At 49.0% G+C, this 23,571-nt stretch overlaps 1 protein-coding gene across 2 annotated transcripts in view; it reads right to left on the bottom strand.

Moving 5' to 3' along the window:
• mmp17a (matrix metallopeptidase 17a) overlaps positions 1 to 23,571 on the bottom strand; it is a 134,629-nt gene that overhangs the window by 73,110 nt on the left and 37,948 nt on the right. For both annotated transcript variants that reach the window (XM_038803438.1, XM_038803355.1), the window contains exon 2: positions 1,642 to 1,774. In XM_038803438.1, the coding sequence (XP_038659366.1) occupies positions 1,642 to 1,681 (40 nt within the window). In that variant the 5' untranslated portion in view covers positions 1,682 to 1,774. The remainder of the gene's footprint in view (positions 1 to 1,641; positions 1,775 to 23,571) is intronic.

The following is a 23,571-nucleotide window of genomic DNA, read 5'->3' as shown; positions in this document are numbered from 1 at the left end:
ATTGGCCGGCAGCTCTCTAAGGCGGGACCCCCCTCCAAGAAAGGAGCAGATGTCTGCCCTTAAAACAATTAACGCTGCTCCCGGGATTGAGTTGGCGCGGGGCAGCTGCCGGGATCGTGGGCAGGATCGCCAAGGGCATTTTAACCAGGGGATAATAGACAGGGACCATGGCAGCTGGAGAATTTAAATAGTTTCACAGGATGTGGACGTCTATAATAATCACTTTAACCATTTCCACATTCACGCCTACTCTTTGCACGAAAGCCAGCTGCTTTGTCATTTTTCTGTCCCGATGTCATCCTTTTAAATCCTTTTCATCTTTCCCTGGCTCTACATCCTTTCTATAATATGGTGCCAGTACTGTTCACATGTGGTTTAACAGAGTTTACACATCCTAATCCCTTAACTCCTTGGCCGCTTTGCCTCTATTCACCTCTCCAAGCTAACCTTGAATGTTGGTGCAGATTCTGCCTCCAGCAGGAAGCCAGGAAGTGAATGCATTTTCAACTAAACCTGGGGGACAGCGGTTCCCTGCTTCACTCCCCAGGGCTGTGTCCTGACTAATCAGTATCCAGTTGCCTGGCTTGAATTTTAAAAAAGCTTGGCAGTTAACTGTTCGCTAATGCATTCAAGAACAAAGAGCAAAGAACAAAGCAAAGTACAGCACAGGAACAGGCCCTTCAGCCCTCCAAGCCTGCGCCGACCATGCTGCCCATCTGAACTAAAATCCGCTACCCTTTCGGGGACCACATCTCTCTATTCCCATCCTATTCATGTATTTGTCAAGATGCCCCTTAAACGTCACTATCGTATCTGGTTCCACTTCCTCCTCCGGCAGCGAGCGCCAGGCTCCTACCACCCCTCTGAGTAAAAATCCTGCCTCGTACATCTCCTCTAAACCTTGACCCTCGCACCTTAAACCTATGCCCCCTGGCAAAAAGCTTCTGGCTATCCACTCGGTCAATGCCGCTCATAATTTTGTAGCCTTCTATCGGGTCACCTCTCAACCTCTGTTGTCCCAGTGAGAACAAACCGAGTTTCTCCAACCTCTCCTCATAGCGAATGCCCTCCATACCAGGCAACATCCTGGTAAATCTCTTCTGCACCCTCTCCAAATCCTCCACATCCTTCCGGTAGTGTGGCGACCAGAATTGAACACAATATTACAAGTGTGGCCTAACTAAAGTTATACACAGCTGCAACATGACTTGCCAATTTTTAAACTCAGTTCCCCAGCCAATGAAGGCAAGCATGCCGTCTGCCTTCTTGACTACCTTCTCTCCACCTGCACTGCCACTTTCAGTGACCTGTGAACCCGTACATCCAGATCCCTCTGCCGATCAATACTCTTGAGCGTTCTCCGTGGCAATACCTCCACCAATCAGAGTTCACTTGCCAACCAATCAGTGCCCCCTTTTTTATGCAGTACGAATTGCTGTTCCCTTGAGATTTGGTATCCTTGTGAGCCTGTCCTGATAAGTGCAAGATGAAAAGCTTCGACGACATCTCTCTTTTTTTCCCAGCCATTCTTGATCTCGGACAATGCAGATCATTCTGCGAGTCGCACTGGACAGAGTAAAAAATACTGCTTGAGAAACACAAGTTAAAAAAAAAACGTTTCGTGAAACAGACAACACGTACCCATGACTCCGTTAACTTCGAGGCCCCCAAATTTCTGCATGGCTTTAATGGCCTTTGTTAATGCTTCTTCGGTCTGAAGTTGCCCAGTAACAGGATCTGGAGGAGGCAGGTATCCAAATTTAGTCAACCATTCCTGTGGAATCAAAGAAGGGAACGATTTGAGACAGTGCGGGAACGAAGTTCCATTATCCCAAAGTTATGATCAGCAATCCGTCCAATTCTTATTATGCAGCAAACTGTCAGAAACGTTTACAATCCATTTGCACGGAGAGATAAAATTGCTCTTGCAGTCCAAACATTTATTTTGTTCCCTGTGTGGGGCATCTTGCATTGAGGTGGAAAGGTTAAGAAACAATTAGACTAGGGCAGCGCTTGTTCTAATACATCAGCCGCTAGCCACATGTGGTGAACTGGGACTCCAGATTTAGTTAATAAAATCGGTAAATAAATGAATGAGTCACAGACACGGTCATTGGTCACGTGATCTCAATGTATTTGTGTAAGGGGCTGGTTTAGCACGGGACTAAAGAGCTGGCTTTGAAAGCAGGCCAGCAGCGCGGGTTCAATTCCCGTACCAGCCTCCCCGAACAGGCACCGGAATGTGGCGACTAGGGGCTTTTCACAGTAACTTCATTTGAAGCCTACTCGTGACGGTAAGCGATTTTCTTTTCATTTGTAACCTTTTTTGCAGGTTTGCCGTTTCAAGGGTGAGGTAGACAGTGGGCGAAGCCTACCAGCCCTTCACACCAGCCGGATCCGCCAACAGCGCACCTCTGCCACGGAAGGCCCGGTGAGGTTGGGTAAAATCCCACTCGAGCTACTGAACTTTTTTTATTGTTTCACGGGATGCCGGGGGGTCAACATTCATTGCCCATCCCGAGTTGCCCTTGAGGAGGTGGTGGTGGGCTGCCTTCGTGAACCGCTGCGGTTTATGTGGCGTAGGTACACCCACTGTGCTGTTAGGGAGGGAATTCCAGGCTTGTGTCCCAGCGACAATGAAGGAACGGTGATATGTTTCCAAGTCAGGGTGGCGAGCGGCTTGGGGGGACCCTCCAGGTGGTGGGGTTCCCAGGTATCTGCTGCCCTTAGCCTCCTGGACAGCAGTGGTGGTAGGTTTAAGGAAAATGGTGGTAGTTATTTCATCATTTAATGTACAACTGTGGAGTAGATTTATCCATGTCGTGTGTGAAGTGTTTTCTACTAAATAACACTGAAGGCAAACTTGCTGCAAAGAAAAAGACATTCGCGTGGGACAGAACTGCCTCGCTTTCGACCTAGCTTTGAGTCCCAGGAAGGAGAGGGTGAGAGCTGAGAGGGACAGAAACAGGTGATGGGGGAGTGAGGGGGGGGGGGGGGGGAGGATGGAATAACGCAATGGGTGGAGGAAGGCAGGGGTCGCTCCTGGGGGGTGGGCACCACACACGCGGGCAAGCCAGTGCAGGGAAGGACTGGCAAAGGCGGGGGGGGGTGCGGCGACACAGCTCCGACAGGGAGGAAATGGGGGGAAGAGGAGGAAAGATAGGAGGGGAGGAGTGGGGCTCACAGGGGCACGGAGAGAGGGGGACAAGCGGGAAGGGCAGGCCTAAGAAGGGGAACAGTGGGGGCAGGGGGGCTGATGGAATGCTGGCGATGACAGGTCACACATGGTGGCAGCGACATCAAGAGTGGCTATCTTGGTAGACCCTGAAACAAAGGGAAGCGCCAGAGTGCAGGAGCCGACTCACATGGAGTGACTGGGAAGGACGGCCATCTTGGATGGCTCAGGGACAAAGGGAAACCCAAGAGCGCGGGGGCACGTCCACGAGGTAAGTATGACCCCGCAGGAATGGGGAGTCAAAACCCCCCCATCAGGATAGTCACCCGGAGCGTCAGAGGGCTCAGCGGCCCAGGGAAAAGATCCAGAGTCTTCACTAATCTGAAAAGTCCGAGGGCCAATGTTATCTTCCTCCAGGAGACACACCTGAGAGAGAAGGAGCGACTGCGGGTAAGGAAGAGCTGGGGGGGGTCAGATGTATCAATTGTGTGATGGGACGAGGGCAAGTGGGGGGGAGGGGGGGTGACTGAACTACAGAACAAGAGGACAGCCTTCATGGCAACAAAGGTTGTTACGGACACATGGGTCGGTATTGTCATCTTCTGTAGACTGGCCAAAGTAAACGATGTACTACAGACCATCTAGTTTAAATAATTTATTATGAAACAACTACGTAATAAAGATAACTAGGATAAATAATATAATAAACTACTAAAACTACTTAACTATAGAACAGCTACTGCAAAATACATCTATCCCATGGCACGGCCTACTCCCAACCCCCAGCTACATGGTCACGCAGGTTTACGCTGCCACCTAGTGGTCGGAGGTCACACACAACATTATGTACAGACTTGCTTTGTGCATATAATAATAATCACTTTTTGTCACTAGTGGGCTTCAATGAAGTTACTGTGAAAAGCCCTTTGCCGCCACATTCTGGCACCTGTTCGGGGAGGCTGGTACGGGAATTGAACCCGCGCTGCTGGCCTTGTTCTGCATTACAAGCCAGCTGTTTAGCCCACTGTGCTACAGGTATGTCATGGTGAGTGGTGTCCTGGATGGGGCACCGGTGGTCCTGGTAAATTTCTGCCCCCCCATGTGGGGCAACACGGATTTTATACAGGAAACCATGGAAGAAATCCCCGGCATAGACACGCGCCGACTCATCATGGGGGGTTGGGGGGGACTTCAACTGCGTGCGGACCCACAGACAGACAGACCCAGTCCCAAATCAGAAAACTAACGAATATGGCAAAGGATCTGAAACCTTCATGGAGCAGGTGGGAGCAGTGGACCCTTGGACGTTCATGCAGCCAGGAGAGAGAGAATTCTCCTTCTCCCAGGTCCCCAGGATCTACCCGAGGACTGACTTCTTTGTAGTGGGGAAATCAGTGCTTCCATGGGTAGTGGGAGCAGAATGCTCCACATTACAGACAACACCACCAGCTCTAGATACTCGAGAGAGTGGGGATAAAGGGGTCTTTTTCAGGATGGCAGCCGGTGACTAGTGGTGTGCCTCAGGGGTCTATGCTGGGACCATAACTTTTCACAATATACATTAATGATCTGGAAGAAGGTACTGAAGGCACTGTTGCTAAGTTTGCAGATGGTACAAAGATCTCTAGACGGACAGGTAGTATTGAAGGATTTGGACAAGCTAGGAGAGTGGGCAAAGAAGTGGCAGATGGAATACAATGTGGAAAAGTGTGAGGATATGCACTTTGGAAGGAGGAATGGAGACATAGACTATTTTCTAAATGGGGAAAGCATTAGAAAATCAGAATCATAAAGGGATTTGGGAGTCCTTGTTCACAATTCTCTTAAGGTTAATGTGCAGGTTCAGTCGGCAGTTAAGAAGGCAAATGCAATGTTAACATTCATGTCAAGAGGGCTAGAATACAAGACCAGGGATGTACTTCTGAGGCTGTATAAGACTCTGGTCAGACCCCATTTGGAGTATTGTGAGCGGTTTTGGGCCGCTCTAAGGAAAGATGTGCTGGCCTTGGAAAGGGTCCAGAGGAGGTTCACAAGAATGATCCCTGGAATGAAGAGCTTGTTGTATGAGGAACGGTTGAGGACTCTGGGTCTGTACTCGTTGGAGTTTAGAAGGATGAGGGAGGGATCTTATTGAAACTTACAGGATACTGCGAGGCCTGGATAGAGTGGACATGGAGAGGATGTTTCCACTTGGCGGAAAAACTAGAACCAGAGGACATAATCTCAACAATATTCCATTAACTAGCTATCTGTAAATTGGTTCTCAAGATCTAATAGCAGAGCACTTCAACTGCAAATCAATAATATCCTTACTTTTGTGACACCTTAATCACAGCTCTAACAGCCATACTGTCTGTCTGCATCTTAACCCAGGTTTTAATAATCTTACTCCAAAAAATATAAAATATAACAATTTCTTACATTCATCACAAGAGTGAGATAAAGGCTACCGTACATGTTTGCACTGGCTAGCTCACGAGCTCTGACTGTCTCAGAGGCTGGGTCCCAAGAGAGCGGGAAACTTGGTGCCCTCTGGCTTTATAGTGGTCGTGTCCTGTCTGGTGATTGGCTGCTGTGTTCTGTGTGCTCACTGGTCATCCTGTGTGTCAATCACTGCCTGTCTGCACTCCATCATATACATGGATGGATATTATGGCACTGGACCCTTATGTTTAAACAAACCATGCATTGCTTTAATTAATCTCTACCAGAAGGATACCTTTATTTTCTGATACCATGATAGTAACTTTTGATCGTAATAGCTTCAGTGTCAGGCTTGGGTTAAAATGTGTTGACAAGAGAATGTGACTTTTGTGGCTGTTCTGTATCTGTAGGAAATGTATCATTTGTTTGGAATGGAATGTAAACCCTTGGGGAATAAGGATGTAAGAGATAGTTCTGGGTCTTAGGTCATGACCTGTAAGGCAGGGGGTGCAAATATGGGGGTGACACGAGATGATTTGCACCCTTCGGCCAATAGAAGAGGTGAATTTGGTCTATTTCCAAAAAAGGAATCCTTGAATAACGAGTAGTGGGGATAAAAGCTGGAGAACGAATGGCCTTGTTGACAGTTTTAACTGTTGCTTCAGTCCATGTGTCATGAAATGAAAATGAAAATCGCTTATTGTCACGAGTAGGCTTCAAATGAAGTTACTGTGAAAAGCCCCTAGTCGCCACATTCCGGCGCCTGTCCGGGGAGGCTGGTACGGGAATGTCACCTGAGACATCATTATTTCTGAGACAGAAGAAAACATGCTTTGGCTGTGTGTTCGCATTATTCTTTGTTTTCTGTCCGTCCACTCATCTTTGTTGAATATCTTTTCTCTTTCGATTTGGTTTAAGTTCTTTCATTAGCGACGGATGGATGGATGTCCATCTGTTGTCTGCCTGTCCTTCAATTGTCTGACTGCGTCTGTATGTTTGCCGAATCGTGCTCTCCTTTGTCTTTTTGCAGATAGTTCTCCATTGGAACATATGAAATAACAGCTGGAAGGGACAATGGATTCCCTTGTGCCAGCTCTCCAATTCATTAAGATAATGGTTCGCCTCAACCTCAACTCCACTTTCCTGTTAGCGCCTCATAAACCTTAACTTCCCGACAGTTCAACAGTCTGTCAATCTCGGCTTTGTGTACGTTCCAGACCTAACCTCCGCAGCTCCCTGGGCAGGCAATTCCAAAGTGTGATGAATGGTTACTGTATTATTGTACCCTTATCATCATGTAAGGTGATGTCCCCTTTAAGACCGGGCTCGGAACCCTGGGGGACTCCGCCTCCGGCTCCACCCACCAGGGAGCCGTATATAAGGGAGCCACTCTGTAGGCGGCATCAGTAAGCACCCGTCTCAGCATCAGGCTAGTTAACATAGAACATAGAACGATACAGCGCAGTACAGGCCCTTCGGCCCTCGATGTTGCACCGACATGGAAAAAAAACTAAAGGCCATCTAACCTACACTGTGCCCTTATCATCCATATGCTTATCCAATAAACTTTTAAATGCCCTCAATGTTGGCGAGTTCACTACTGTTGCAGGTAGGGCATTCCACGGCCTCACGACTCTTTGCGTAAAAAACCCACCTCTGACCTCTGTCCTATATCTATTACCCCTCAATTTAAAGCTATGAAATGAAATGAAAATCGCTTATTGTCACGAGTAGGCTTCAATGAAGTTACTGTGAAAAGCCCCTAGTCGCCACATTCCGGCGCCTGTCCGGGGAGGCTGGTACGGGAATCGAACCGTGCTGCTGGCCTGCTTGAAAAGCCAGCGATTTAGCTGAGTGAGCTAAACCAGCCCCTCGTGCTAGACATCACCATCCGAGGAAAAAGGCTTTCACTGTCTACCCTATCTAATCCTCTGATCCTCTTGTATGCCTCAATTAAGTCACCTCTTAACCTTGTTCTCTCTGATGAAAACAGCCTCAAATCCCTTAGCCTTTCCTCATAAGATTTTCCCTCCATACCAGGCAACATCCTGGTAAATCTCCTCTGCACCCGTTCCAAAGCTTCCACGTCCTTCCTATAATGAGGCGACCAGAACTGCACGCAATACTCCAAATGCGGCCGTACTAGAGTTTTGTACAACTGCAACATGACCTCATGGCTCCGGAACTCAATCCCTCTACCAATAAAGGCCAACACACCATAGGCCTTCTTCAGAACCCTATCAACCTGGGTGGCAACTTTCAGGGATCTATGTACATGGACACCGAGATCCCTCTGCTCATCCACACTACCAAGAATTTTACCATTAGCCAAATATTCCTCATTGCTGTTATTCTTTCCAAAGTGAATCACCTCACACTTCTCCACATTAAACTCCATTTTCCACCTCTCAGCCCAGCTCTGCAGCTTATCTATGTCACTCTGTAACCTGCAACATCCTTCCGCACTGTCTACAACTCCACCGACTTTAGTGTCGTCTGCAAATTTACTCACCCATCCTTCTGCGCCCTCCTCTAGGTCATTTATAAAAATGACAAACAGCAACGGCCCCAGAACAGATCCTTGTGGTACGCCACTCGTAACTGAACTCCATTCTGAACATTTCCCATCAACCACCACTCTCTGTCTTCTTTCAACTAGCCAATTTCTGATCCACATCTCTAAATCACCCTCAATCCCCAGCCTCCGTATTTTCTGCAATAGCCGACCATGGGGAACCTTATCAAACGCTTTACTGAAATCCATATACACCACATCAACTGCTCTACCCTCGTCCACCTGTTCAGTCACCTTCTCAAAGAACTCGATAAGGTTTGTGAGGCATGACCTACCCTTCACAAAACCATGCTGACTGTCCCTAATCATATTATTCCTATCTAGATGATTATAAATCGTATCTTTTATAATCCTCTCCAAGACTTTACCCACCACAGACGTTAGGCTCACCGGCCTATAGTTACCGGGGTTATCTCTACTCCCCTTCTTGAACAAAGGGACCACATTTGCTATCCTCCAGTCCTCTGGCACTATTCCTGTAGCCAATGATGACCTAAAAATCAAAGCCAAAGGCTCAGCAATCTCTTCCCTGACTTCCCAGAGAATCCTAGGATAAATCCCATCAGGCCCCGGGGACTTATCTATTTTCACCTTGTCCAGAATTGCCAACACTTCTTCCCTACGCACCTCAATGCCATCTATTCTAATAGCCTGGATCTCAGCATTCTCCTCCACAATATTATCTTTTTCCTGAGTGAATACTGACGAAAAGTATTCATTTAGTATCTCGCTTATCTCCTCAGCTTCCACACACAACTTCCCACCACTGTCCTTGACTGGCCCTACTCTTACCCTAGTCATTCTTTTATTCCTGACATACCTATAGAAAGCTTTTGGGTTTTCCTTGATCCTACCTGCCAAAGACTTCTCATGTCCCCTCCTTGCTCGTCTCAGCTCTCTCTTTAGATCCTTCCTCGCTTCCTTGTAACTATCAAGCACCCCAACTGAAACTTCACGCCTCATCTTCACATAGGCCTCCTTTTTCCTCTTAACAAGAGATTCCACTTCTTTGTTAAACCACGGTTCCCTCGCTCTACCCTTTCCTCCCTGTCTGACTGGTACGTACTGATCAAGAACACGCAATAGCTGTTCCTTGAACAAGCTCCACATATCCAGTGTGCCCAACCCTTGCAGCCTACTTCTCCAACCAACACATCCTAAGTCATGTCTAATGGCATCATAATTGCCCTTCCCCCAGCTATAACTCTTGCCCTGCGGGGTATACTTATCCCTTTCCATCACTTAGTTCTTAGCTTATTAAAGCCATCTTTACCGGTCTACTCTCTAGGGTCGTTATTGAGGGTACTACAATTTAATAAGCTAAACTACGTTAGGATGGACGCAGGTTTCAAGCCAGAGAAGCTCAACCTGGAAGCACGGACCCGGAGGCCACAGAAATTTTTAAGTACTGGCTACGCTGCTTCGAGGTCTACCTGGACTCCTCAGAGACCCCCATCCCAGGGCCACGCAAGCTGCGCCTACTCCACGCCCGGGTGAGTCACAGAATCTCTGCCTCGATCGAGAAGGCGACTACTTATGACGAGGCGGTCGAGATCCTACGCGTTTTGTCAAACCCATAAATGAGGTACATGCCCAACACCTGCTCTCTACCTGCCGGCAGCGCTCAGGGGAAACAATAGATGAATTCGTAGAAAAACTCACCGCGCTCGCCAGGAACTGCAATCATCAGGATATGACGGGGAAAGTCCATATGAATCTGCACATCCGAGACGCTTTTGTGTCCAGCATCCGTTCGACCTACATCCAGCAGCGACTCCTCGAAAATGGAGCAAAAGACCTCCAGGACACAGTAACGCTCGCCACCTCGCTGGAAGTGACCCGCCACAACCTAGGCATGTACCCCGCGGACCCTGCGAGCCCCCCTTGGACTTCCCCGGACTCGGCCACGTTATGGGCCAGCGCCGCGCAGTGACCCGCCCAGACTGGGGGCACACCGTGCTATTTCTGTGGGCAGGGCCAGCACCCACGTCCACGCTGCCCAGCCCGTTCCGCCATCTGCAGGAAGAAGGGGCATTTCCCGAGGGACTGCCTGGCCAGGCCCAAGGCCCAGAAACAAAAAGATAATTGGGCCCGAAAATCAGGCTCACAGGCCCACAGGCCTTGCAACGCGGCTGCCCACCGGCCGGACACGCCCCCTTCTGACGCGTCATCGGCCTCGGGCGAGTCATGGGACGGCCATCTTGGCGGCGGCCATCTTATCGACCCGACATGTGGGGCCGACAGCGGCGGCCATTTTGTGAATCCGACTCGGCTGAGGACTCGGACTACCCACAACTGGGAGCGATCACCCTTGACCAAACGCGGCCAAAGCACCTGCAGAATTCCATGATGCAGGTCCATGTCAACGGGCGCGACACTCCCTGCCTCTTCGACTCCGGGAGCACGGAGAGCTTTATCCACCCAGAAACGGTAAGACGCTGCTCCTTGTGCACCGACCCCATATCCCAAACCATAGCCCTCGCCTCCGGGTCCCACTCGGTCCAAATCACGGGGTATTGTATTGCGGACCTCTCGATCCAGGGCGCTCGTTTCAAACTTTATATCCTCCCTCACCTCTGCGCCCCCCCCCCCCCCCCCCCCCCCCCCCCCCCGCTGCTTGGTCTGGATTTCCAATGCAGCCACCGAAGCCTGACACTGAAGTTCGGCGGACCCTTGCCCCCCCCCCTCACGGAATGTAGCCTTGCGACACCAAAAGTCGCACCCCCCTCTCGATTCGCGAACCTCACTCCCGATTGTAAGCCCGTCGCCACCAGGAGCTGGCGGTACAGTGCCCATGACATGACCTTTATAAAGTCCGAGGTCCAGCGTTTACTGGGAGAGGGGGTTATCGAGGCTAGCAACAGCCCCTGGAGGGCACAAGTGGTGATAGTACGGTCTGGGGAAAATAGCCAGACCATAAACCACTTCATGCAGCTCGGTGCGTACCCCCTCCCCGAACAGGTGTCGGAATGTGGCGACTAGGGGCTTTTCACAGTAACTTCATTGAAGCCTACTCGTGACAATAAGTGATTTTCATTTTCATTTCATTTCCTTCCTCGCATAGCAGAAATGGTCAATCAGATCGCCCAATACCGGGTATTTTCCACTGAAATCCGCCTACCACCAGCTCCCTATCCGAACGAAAGACCGCCCCTATACTGCCTTCGAAGCAACCTGCCGACTCTTCCACTTTCTCGGGGTCCCCTTCGGCGTCACAAATGGGGTCTCCTTCTTCCAGGGGGCGATGGACCAAATGGTGGACCAGTACGGCCTGCGGGCTACTTACCCGTACTTGGACAATGTCACCTTCTGCGGCCATGATCAGCAGGACCATGACGCGAACCTTGAAAAGTTCCTCCAGACCTCCAGCCCGAGCCCTCAACCTAACCTACAACAAGGAAAAATACGTTTCCACACAACCCGACTAGCCATCCTCGGGTACGTCGTGGAAAACTGGGTCCTAGGTCCCGACCCCAACTGCATGCGCCCCCTTAAGGAACTTCCCCTCCCCCAAACGGTGCCTGGGGCTTTTCTCCCTTTGCGCCCAGTGGGTCCCCAGATACGCGGACAAAACCCGCCCACTCATAAAGACCACGTTATTTCCCCTGACGGCTGAGGCCCGGTCGGCCTTCAGCCGTATCAAGGCCGACATCATCAAGCCCGCTATGCACGCGGTGGATGAAACCATCCCTTTCCAGGTAGAGAGCGATGCGTCAGACATCGCCCTTGCTGCTACCCTCAACCAGGCAGGCAGGCCAGTAGCATTCCTCTCCCGGACCCTCACCACCTCCGAGATTTGGCACTCTGCAGTCGTAAAGCCATTGTGGAGGCCGTGCGGCACTGGAGGCTCTACCCAGCCGGTAGGAGGTTCACCCTCGTTACCGACCAACGGCCGGTAGCCTTCATGTTTGATAACGCACAACGGGGCAAAATTTAAAATGATAAAATCTTGAGGTGGAGGATCGAACTCTCCACCTACGCGTACGATATTAAGAATCGTCCAGGGGAGCTCAATGAGCCCCCTGATGCCCTGTCCCGCGGCACGTGCGCCAACGCGCAGGAGGGTCGCCTGCGGGCCATCCACAATGACCTTGGTCACCCGGGGGTTACCCGGCTCGCCCACATTATCAAGCCCCGCAACCTACCTTACTCCACCAAGGAGGTCAAGGCCGTGACCAGGGCTTGCTAGATCTGCGCGGAGTGCAAACCGCACTTCTACCGGCCAGACATGGCTCGCCTTGTAAAGGCCTCGGGGCCCTTTGAGCGACTAAGCGTGGACTTCAAAGGCCCCCTCCCATCCACCAACCACAATATCTACTTCCTAACCATCATCGACGAGTTCTCCCGCTTCCCATTCGCCGTCCCCTGCCCTGACATGACCTCGGCCACCGTGATAAAGGCACTGCACAGCTTCTTCACCCTGTTTGGTTTCCCTGCTTATATCCACAGTGACCGGGGTACATCGTTCATGAGCGATGAGCTGCGACAGTACCTGCTCAGCAAGGGCATCGCCTCGAGCAGAACGACCAGCTATAACCCGCGGGGAAACGGGCAGGTGGAGAGGGAGAACGCGACAGTTTGGAAGGCTGTCCTTCTGGCCCTACGGTCAAGAAGTCTCCCAACCACCCGCTGGCAGGAGGTCCTACCCGATGCCCTCCACTCCATTAGGTCGCTCGTCTGCACGGCCAGGAACGAGACCCTCACAATCGCTTGTTTGTCTTCCCCAGAAAGTCTATCTCCAGGGTCTCGCTTCCACCTTGGCTGACAACCGGGACCTGTTCGTCTCCGGAGGCATGTGAGGAGCCATAAAATGGGTCCCCTGGTCGAGAGGGTCCGACTACGACATGCAAACCCCCGATACGCCTACGTCGAGCACCCCGACGGCAGGCAAGACACAGTTTCCCTCCGGGACCTGGCACCCGCTGGTTCCCCCCCCCCCCCCCCCACAGTCCCCCTCTCCGTTGGTGGACACCGACCGCACGCGCCCCCTAGCCCCCCCCCTTCCACACTCCCCGCCAGCGCTGGCACCGCTACCCCCAGCCCCAGATATCCCCCCTACGCCCCGACCCCCTGCCCTGGACAAATTATGATTCTGAGGGAGCTGGACAGAGCAGATGCTAAGAGGATGAGTGGGATTTTCCAGCCCTTCCCCTCCCCCAGTGAGGTCTTCTGGGTGAACCACACTGTGGTGATCCACCACTGTGTAATTATGTGTGTGCCTGTATTAGGGGATGTACAGCAGTACATGTATTACAGGTTCGTCGGTAGCCCCTGCCAGCTAGCTCCGCACACAGGGAGCCGTATAAATATGTATGAGTTCTCCTGAGCTGCCATTCTACCAGCTGCAGTCGGAGGATAAACATCTCACTATAATAAAGCCTCTCTTGTACCGATTCGAGTCTTTAAGTGCAATTGATAGCGCATCACACACACGCCCCTTACAGCTCCCTTCATCCAAGTTATTGATATAAATTGTAAATAGCTGAAGCCCCAGCTTGATCCTGGCTCCACCCCACTGCCTACGGTTCCCCCAGCCTACAAATGATCTATTTATCCTAATTCTCTGCACCCTGTTAATTAGCCAATCCTCTATCTGTGCTGATATATTATCCCCATCGCTATGAGCTCTTAGTTTGTACAGCAGCGTTTTATGTGGCAGCTTATTGAATACTTTATTCAAATCCATAGCCACAGGATACAGATAGATTGGAGATCTGGGCACAGAAATGGCAGATGGAGTTTAATCCGGACAAATGCGAGGTGATGTATTTTGGAGGATTGAATCTAGGTATGAATTATACTGTAAATGGCAGAACCCTGAGGAACATTAATGTATAGAGGGATCTGGGTGGCAGGTCCACAGTTCCCTAAAAGTGGCAACACAGTTGGCCAAGGTGATTCAGAAGGCGTATGGCATGCTTGCCTTCATCAGCCGGGGCATTGAGTACAGGAGTTGGGAAATCATGTTGCAGCTATATATAGAACATAGAAAATACAGCACAGAACAGGCCCTTTGACCCTCGATGTTGTGCCGAAGTTTTGTCCGAGATTAAGAACAAATTAATCTACACCCCATCATTCTACCGCAATCCATGTACCTATCCAATAGCCGCTTGAAGGCCCCTAACGTTTCCGACTCAACTACTTCCACAGGCAGTGCATTCCATGCCCCCACTACTCTCTGGGTAAAGAACCTACCTCTGACATCCCCCCTATATCTTCCACCATTTACCTTAAATTTATGTCGCCTTGTAATGGTTTTTTCCACCCGGGGGTAAAGTCTCTGACTGTCTATCTATTCCCCTGATCATCTTATGAACCTCCATCAAGTCTCCCCTTGGTTAGGCCGTATTTAGAGTATTCTGGTCACCACATTATCAGAAGGACATGGAAGCTTTGGAGAGAGTGTAAAGAAGGTTCACCAGGATGTTGCCTGGTCTCGAGGGTGTTGGCTATGAGGAGAGGTTGAATAAACGAGGATTGTTTTCACTGGAAAGACGGAGGCTGAGGGGAGACCTGATAGAGGTCTATAAAATTATGAGGCATAGACAGGGTGGATAGTCAGAGGCTTTTTCCAAGGGTGGAAGTGTCAGTTACACAGGGGGCACAGGTTCAAGGGTGAGAGGGGAAAGTTTAAGGGAGATGTGCGGGGTTAGTTTTTCACACAGAGAGTGGTGGGTGCCTGGAACGCGCTGCCAGAGGATGCGGTGGAAACAGACACATTAGCAACATTTAAGAGGCATCTGGATGGGTCCGTGAATAGAGAGGAAATAGAGGGGTATGAACCGAGTAAGGGCAGGAGGTTTTGTTTTTAGTTAGGGCATCATGATTGGCACAGGCCTGGAGGGGCCGAAGGGCCTGTTCCTGTGCTGTACTTTTCTTTGTTCTTTGTTCTCCAGTTCCCCTTTAGCCACTCTGCTTGTTACATCCTCAAAGAACACCCAAGGGGACTCTGCCTTCTTGTATTATGCTTTTACTTCTATAGTAATGAATTTCAGCATTTCCCAGAGACGGATATTGGGGTAACGGATCTATACTTTCCTGATGTCTTATGGAAAAGTTTCTGGCAGAGTTCAATGGTTTAGTGATTTTGAGCCTGGAATCAAATTGCTGTCAGATCTAGGTGGAATATAGCAATATCCTGGCTTAATTTTGAAGAGCTAAATGTTTAAGTATTTAAAGTTGAATAATAATAGTTTAAAGAACAGACCGTTCCCCTGGTTCTGTTACCGTGAGCATCAGATTCCTGAGTGTATGTATTCGAGGTTAGACTTTGGGTTGCAGAGTAGCAGGAGGGCAGGGAGTTTAACATTGGATGTGTATCAACGGTCCTGGTTGAGTCTGCCTCCCTTTCCCACGGAAATTGGGTTTGACGTTGATTCCAGCTTGTTCCCCACTGGGGCAACCATTCGGCAAATCATAAGGTGAGCACACGTTATTGGTATATTAATTGTTTGACCATAAGACCATAAGACACAGTAGCAGAATTAGGCCATTCGGCCCATCAAGTCTGCTCCGGCATTCAATCATGGCTGATATTTTTCTCATCCCCATTCTCCTGCCTTCTCCTCATAGCCCCTGATCCCCATATTAATCAAGAACCTATCTATCTCTGTGTTACAGACACTCAGTGATTTGGCCTCCACCACCTTCTGCGGCAAAGAGTTCCACAGATTCACCACCCTCTGGCTGAAGAAATTCCTCTTCACTGTTTTAAAGGATCGTCCCTTTAGTCTGAGATTGCGTCCTCTGGTTCTAGTTTTTCCGACAAGTGGAAACATTCTCTCCACGTCAACTCCATCCAGGCCTCGCAGTATCCTGTAAGTTTCAATAAGATCCCCCCCTCATCCTTCTAAACTCCAACGAGTACGACCCAGAGTCCTCAAACGTTCCTCATACAATAAGCTCTTCATTCAGGGTCCAAGTTTGTGGAGACCCAGATGAAGGGCATCGATTGATTAAGTTCCCTGAGTACATGTAAAGAAAATGTCCAGTGGGCCCCGGCCCGGGGGGGGGGGGGGTTGAGGTGCAACATCAACCTCGGAATTAAATATATTAAATTAAGCTTTAATTAACCAGAGTGTGGCGACTCAGGGATTTTCACAGTAACTTAATTGCAATGTTAATGTAAGCCTACTTGTGAGAATAAGAACAAGAACAAAGAATAAAGAAAATGACAGCACAGGAACAGGCCCTTCGGCCCTCCCAGCCTGCGCCGATCCAGATCCTTTATCTAAACCTGTCGCCTATTTTCCAAGGTCTACTTCTCTCTGTTTCCCGCCCGTTCATATATCTGTCCAGATGCATCTTAAATTATGCTATCGTGCCCGCCTCTACCACCTCCGCTGGTAAAGCGTTCCAGGCACCCACCACCCTCTGCGTAAAAAACTTTCCACGCACATCTCCCTTAAACTTTCCCCCTCTCACCTTGAAATCGTGACCCCTTGTAATTGACACCCCCACTCTTGGAAAAAGCTTGTTGCTATCCACCCTGTCATTACCTCTCATAATTTTGTCGACCTCAATCAGGTCTCCCCTCAACCTCCGTCTTTCCAATGAAAACAATCCTAATCTACTCAACCTTTCTTCATAGCTAGCACCCTTCATACCAGGCAACATCCTGGTGAACCTCCTCTGCACCCACTCTAAAGCATCCACATCCTTCTGGTAATGTGGCGACCAGAATTGCACGCAGTATTCCAAATGTGGCCTAACCAAAGTCCGATATAACTGTAACATGACCTGCCGACTCTTGTACTCAATACCCCGTCCGATGAAGGCAAGCATGCTGTATGCCTTCTTGACCACTCTATCGACCTGCGTTGCCACCTTCAGGGTACAATGGACCTGAACTCCCAGATCTCTCTGTACATCAATTTTCCCCAGGACTCTTCCATTGACCATATAGCTTGCTCTTGAGTTAGATCTTCCAAAATGCATCACCTCGCATTTGCCTGGATTGAACTCCATCTGCCATTTCTCTGCCCAACTCTCCAATCTATCTATATTTTGCTGTATTCTCTGACAGTCCGCCTCGCTATCTGAAACTCCACCAATCTTAGTATCTGCAAACTTGCTAATCAGACCACTTATACCTTCGTCCAGATCATTTATGTATATCACAAACAACAGTGGTCCGAGCACGGATCCCTGTGGAACACCACTAGTCACCCTTCTCCATTTTGAGACACTCCCTTCCACCACTACTCTCTATCTCCTGTTGCCCAGCCAGTTCTTTATCCATTTAGCTAGTACACCCTGAACCCCATACGACTTCACTGTTTCCATCAAATAAAGATTATAATTATCATTTATCTGCTGTATAAAAGGCCAAAAGTTAGGCATTTTGTAAATCCCTCCCCTAACCTGCACTCCAACAATCCTCACATGTTGGAATCCTCAATATTTGATTGAGCCACGAGAACAATAGAATATAGAACATTACAGCGCAGTACAGGACTTTCGGCCCTCGATGTTGTACCGACCTGTGAAACCACTCTAAAGGCCATCTACACTATTCCCTTATCGTCCATATGTTTATCCAATGACCATTTAAATTCCCTTAATGTTGGCGAGTCCACTACTGTTGCAGGCAGGGCATTCCGCGCCCTTACTACTCTCTGAGTAAAGAACCTACCTCTGACATCTGTCCTCTATCTATCTCCCCTCAATTTAAAGCTATGAAATGAAATGAAAATCGCTTATTGTCACGAGTAGGCTTGAATGAAGTTACTGTGAAAAGCCCCTAGTCGCCACATTCCGGCGCCTGTCCGGGGAGGCTGGTACAGGAATCGAACCGTGCTGCTGGCCTGCTTGAAAAGCCAGTGATTTAGCTGAGTGAGCTAAACCAGCCCCTCGTGCTAGACATCACCATCCGAGGAAAAAGGCTCTCACTGTCCACCCTATCTAATCCTCTGATCATCTTGTATGCCTCAATTAAGTCACCTCTTAACCTTGTTCTCTCTAATGAAAACAGCCTCAAATCCCTTAGCCTTTCCTCATAAGATCTTCCCTCCATACCAGGCAACATCCTGGTAAATCTCCTCTGCACCCTTTCCAATGCTTCCACATCCTTCCTATAATGCGGCGAACAGAACTGCACGCTATACTCCAAATGCGGCCGCACCAGAGTTTTGTACAACTGCAACATGACCTCATGGCTCAGGAACTCAATCCCTCTACCAATAAAAGCTAACACACCGTACGCCTTCTTAACAACCCTCTTAACCTGGGTGGCAACTTTCAGGGATCTATGTATATGGACACCGAGATCTGTCTGCTCATCCACACTACCAAGAATCTTCCCATTAGCCCAGTACTCTGTCTTCCTGTTACTCCTTCCAAAATGAATTACCTCACACTTTTCTGCATTAAACTCCATTTGCCGCTTCTCAGCCCAGCTCTGCAGCTTATCTATGTCCATCTGTAACCTGCAACATCCTTACGCACTGTCCACAACTCCCCCGACTTTAGTGTCATCCACAAATTTACTCACCCATCCTTTTACGCCCTCCTCCAGGTCATTTGTAAAAATAACAAACAGCAGTGGCCCCAAAACAGATCCTTGTGGTGCACCACTAGTAACTGGACTCCAGTCAGAACATTTCCCATCAGCCACCACCCTTTATCTTCTTCCAGCTAGCCAATTTCTGATCCAAACTGCTAAATTACCCTCAATCCCATGCCCCCGTATTTTCTGCAATAACCTACCATGGGGAACCTCATCAAATGCTTTACTGAAATCCATATACACCACATCAACTGCTTTACCCTCGTCCACCTGTTTGGTCACCTTCTCAAAGAACTCAATAAGGTTTGTGAGGCACGACCTACCCTTCACAAAACCATGTCGACTATCTCTGATCAAATTATTCCTTTCCAGATGATTATACATCCTATCTCTTATAAACCTTTCCAAGACTTTGCCCACAACAGAAGTAAGGCTCACTGGTCCATAGTTACCGGGGTTGTCTCTACTCCCCTTCTTGAACAAGTGTACAACATTTGCTATCCTCCAGTCTTCTGGCACTACTCCTGTAGACAATGATGACATAAAGATCAAAGCCAGAGGCTCTGCAATCTCCTCCCTAGCTTCCCAGAGAATCCTAAGATAAATTCCATCCGGCCCAGGGGACTTATCTATTTTCATATTTTCCAGAATTGCTAACACTTATGAACTACTTATGAACATCAATCCCGTCTAGTCTAATAGCCTGTATCTCAGTATTCTCCTCGACAACATTGCCTTTTTCCTGTGTAAATAGTGACGAAAAATATTCACTTAACACCTTTCCTATCTCCTCGGACTCGACGCACAACTTCCCACTACTGTCTTTGACATTCTTTTGTCATTCTTTTATTCCTGACATATCTATAGAAAGCTTTAGGGTTTTCCTTGATCCTACCTGCCAAGGACTTCTCATGTCCCCTCCTGGCTCTTCTTAGCTCTCTCTTTAGGTCCTTCCTGGCTAACTTGTAACTCTCGAGCGCCCTAACTGAACCTTCACGTCTCATCTTTACATAAGCCTCCTTCTTCCTCTTGACAAGTGATTCAACTACTTTAGTAAACCACGGTTCCCTCACTCAACCACTTCCTCCCTGCCTGACAGGTACATACTTATCAAGGACATGCAGTAGCTGTTCCTTGAACAAGCTCCATATTTCCATTGTGCCCATCCCCTGCAGTTTCCCTCCCCATCCGATGCATCCTAAGTCTTGCCTAATCGCATCATAATTGTCTTTCCCCCAGCTATAACTCTTGCCCTGCGGTATATACCTATCCCTTTCCATCGCTAAAGTAAACGTAACCAAATTGTGGTCACTATCACCAAAGTGCTCATCTACCTCCAAATCTAACACCTGGCCTGGTTCATTACCCAGTACTTGTTGGCCTATCTACATACTGCGTCAGGAAACCCTCCTGCACACATTGGACAAAAACTGACCCATCTAAAGTACTCGAACTATAGCGTTTCCAGTCAATATTTGGAAAGTTAAAGTCCCCCATAACAACTATCCTTTTACTTTCGCTCCTATCCAGAATCATCTTTGCAATTCTTTACTCTACATCTCTGGAACTTTTCGGAGGCCTATAGAAAACTCTCAACAGGGTGACCTCTCCTTTCCTGTTTCTAACCTCAGCCCATACTACCTCAGTAGATGAGTCCTCATCAAACGTCCTTTCTGCCACCGTAATACTGTCCTTGACTAACAATGCAACTTCTCCCCCTCTTTTACCACCTTCCCTGAGCTTACTGAAACATCTAAACCCCGGAACCGGCAACAACCATTCCTGTCCCTGTTCTATCCATGTCTCCGAAATGGCCAGAACATCAAAGTCCCAGGTACCAACCCATCCTGCAAGTTCACCCACCTTATTCCGGATGCTTCTGGTGTTGAAGTAGACACACTTCAAACCACCTTCCTGCCTACCGGTACACTCCTGCGACCTTGAAACCTTACTCATGACCTCACTACTCTCAACCTCCTGTACACTGGAGCTACATTTCAGGTTCCCAATCCCCTGCTGAATTAGTTTAAACCCTCCTGAAGAGCATTAACAAATTTCCCCCCCAGGATATTGGTACCTCTCTGGATCAGGTTTAGACCATCCCATTTGTAGAGGTCCTACCTATCCCAGAATGAGCCCCAATTATCCAGGTATCTGAATTCCTCCCTCCTGCACCATCCCTGTAGCCACGTGTTCAACTGTTCTCTCTCCGTATTCCTCGTCTCGCTAGCACGTGGCACACGTAACGACCCAGAGATAATAACTCTGTTTGTCCTAGATCTAAGTTTCCAGTCTAGCTCCATGAATTCCTGCCTTACATCCCTATCCCTTTTCCTACCTATGTTGTTAGTGCCTATGTGGACCACGACTTGGGGCTGCTCCCCCTCCCCCTCCCCCTTAAGGATCCCGAAAACACGATCCGAGACATCACGGACCCTGGTACCTGGCAGGCAACACTCCAACCGCGAGTCTCTCTCATTCCCACAGAACTTCCTATCTGTCCTCCGAACTATGGAGTCCCCAATGACTAATGCTCTATCCTCTCCCCCATTCCCTTATGAGGAACAGGGACAGACTCTGTGCCAGAGATCTGTACCCATGGTTTACCCCTGGTAAGTCGTCCCCCTCACCAGTATCCAAAGCGGTATACTTGTTACTAAGGTGGAACGACCACAGGAGATCCCTGGACTGACTGCTTCCCCCCAGCCCCTCTCACCGTCACCCATCTATCTTCATTCTTCGGAGTAACTACATCCCTGAAGCTTCTATCTATGACCACCTCTGCCTCACGAATGATCTGAAGTTCATCCGGCTCCAGCTCCAGTTCCCTAACACGGTTTCTGAGGAGCTGGAGATGGGTGCACTTCCCACAGGTGAAATCAGCAGGGACACTGACGGCATCCCTCACCTCAAACATTCTGCAGGAGGAACATTGCGCTGCCTTCCCTACCATCCCCTCTAGATAAAGAAAGAAAAAGAAAGAAAGAGCTGACCTGATATTCACTCAACCCCTTAGGTTAGAGGCGGTGGCTCCTCTCTCGCACTTTTAAATCTCCGGCTCCTCTCCCTTGCTTCTGTACGAATGCACAGCATTGGTACCAACTTAAACCAGCCGAGAAAGCAATACTTCAAATAACAAGATAGACTGTGGTGATGAAAATGTGAATTTTACAATTGCCCCTTTTAAATATGTACGCCACCTATGAGTCACTGTCCGTGTGGAGTTTGCACATTCTCCCCGTGTCTGCGTGAGTCCCACCCCCACAACCCAAAGAAAGTATGCAGAAAGTATGCAGAAAGTAAGGAGGCATGGGATAGTGGGAAATTTGGCCAGTTGGATAACAAACTGGCTAACCGATAGAAGACAGAGAGTGGTGGTGGATGGCAAATATTCAGCCTGGAGCCCAGTTATCAGTGGCGTACCGCAGGGATCAGTTCTGGGTCCTCTGCTGTTTGTGATTTTCATTAACGACTTGGATGAGGGAGTTGAAGGGTGGGTCAGTAAATTTGCAGACGGTACGAAGATTGGTGGAGTTGTGGATAGTGAGGAGGGCTGTTGTCGGCTTCAAAGAGACATAGATAGAATGCAGAGCTGGGCTGAGAAGTGGCAGATGGAGTTTAACCCTGACAAGTGTGAGGTTGTCCATTTTGGAAGGACAAATATGAATGCGGAATACAGGGTTAATGGTAGGGTTCTTGGCAATGTGGAGGAGCAGAGATCTTGGGGTCTATGTTCATAGATCTTTGAAAGTTGCCACTCAAGTGGATAGAGCTGTGAAGAAGGCCTATGGTGTGCTAGCGTTCATTAGCAGAGGGATTGAATTTAAGAGCCGTGAGGTGATGATGCAGCTGTACAAAACCTTGGTCAGGCCACATTTGGAGTCCTGTGTGCAGTTCTGGTCACCTCATTTTAGGAAGGATGTGGAAGCTTTGGAAAAGGTGCAAAGGAGATTTACCAGGATGTTCCTGGAATGGAGAGTAGGTCATACGAGGAAAGGTTGAGGGTGCTAGGCCTTTTCTCATTAGAACGGAGAAGGATGAGGGGCGACTTGATAGAGATTTATAAGGTGATTAGGGAAATAGATAGAGTAGACAGTCAGAGACTTTTTCCCCGGGTGGAACACACCATTACAAGGGGACATAAATTTAAGATAAATGGTGGAAGATATAGAGGGGATGTCAGAGGTAGGTTCTTTACCCAGAGAATAGTGGGGGCATGGAATGCACTGCCTGTGGAAGTAGTTGAGTCGGAAAAGTTAGGGACCTTCAAGCGGCTATTGGATAGGTACATGGATTAGGGTAGAATAATGGAGTGTAGGTTAACTTCTTAAGGGCAGCACGGTAGCATTGTGGATAGCACAATTGCTTCACAGCTCCAGGATCCCAAGTTCGATTTCGACTTGGGTCACTGTCTGTGTGGAGTCTGCACATCCTCCCCGTGTGTGCGTGGGTTTCCTCCGGGTGCTCCGGTTTCCTCCCACAGTCCAAAGATGTGCAGGTTGGGTGGATTGGCCATGAAAAATTGCCCAAAATTCTATGATTAACATAGGACAAAAGTTTGGCGCAACATCGTGGGCCGAAGGGCCTGTTCTGTGCTGTATTTCGCTATCTAAGTGCAGGGTAGGTGGATTGGCCACGCTAAGTTGCCCGAAAATTGGAAATTTTAAAAAAATAAGCAAAAGAGCAAAATTTAACAGAACCGAAACAGAATCCGGGGAACATAGCTGGGTGCTTCTCGAGGCTGGCACCACGCGATCGATCGGGGCTCTGATTAATTCCGGGCCTCAGCGTGGAACGTCCTGCTCAGGCCGGCGCAGTCTCGTCTCCTGCACTGAGGAGCTTTGCTGGGCAATGCAGGACGGGAGTGGGCGCCATTTCAAAACGGCA

The sequence above is a fragment of the Scyliorhinus canicula genome, chromosome 1 (genome assembly GCF_902713615.1).
Source record: "Scyliorhinus canicula chromosome 1, sScyCan1.1, whole genome shotgun sequence".
Lineage (NCBI taxonomy): Eukaryota > Metazoa > Chordata > Chondrichthyes > Carcharhiniformes > Scyliorhinidae > Scyliorhinus > Scyliorhinus canicula.
This window is presented reverse-complemented; position numbering and strand designations above follow the sequence as displayed.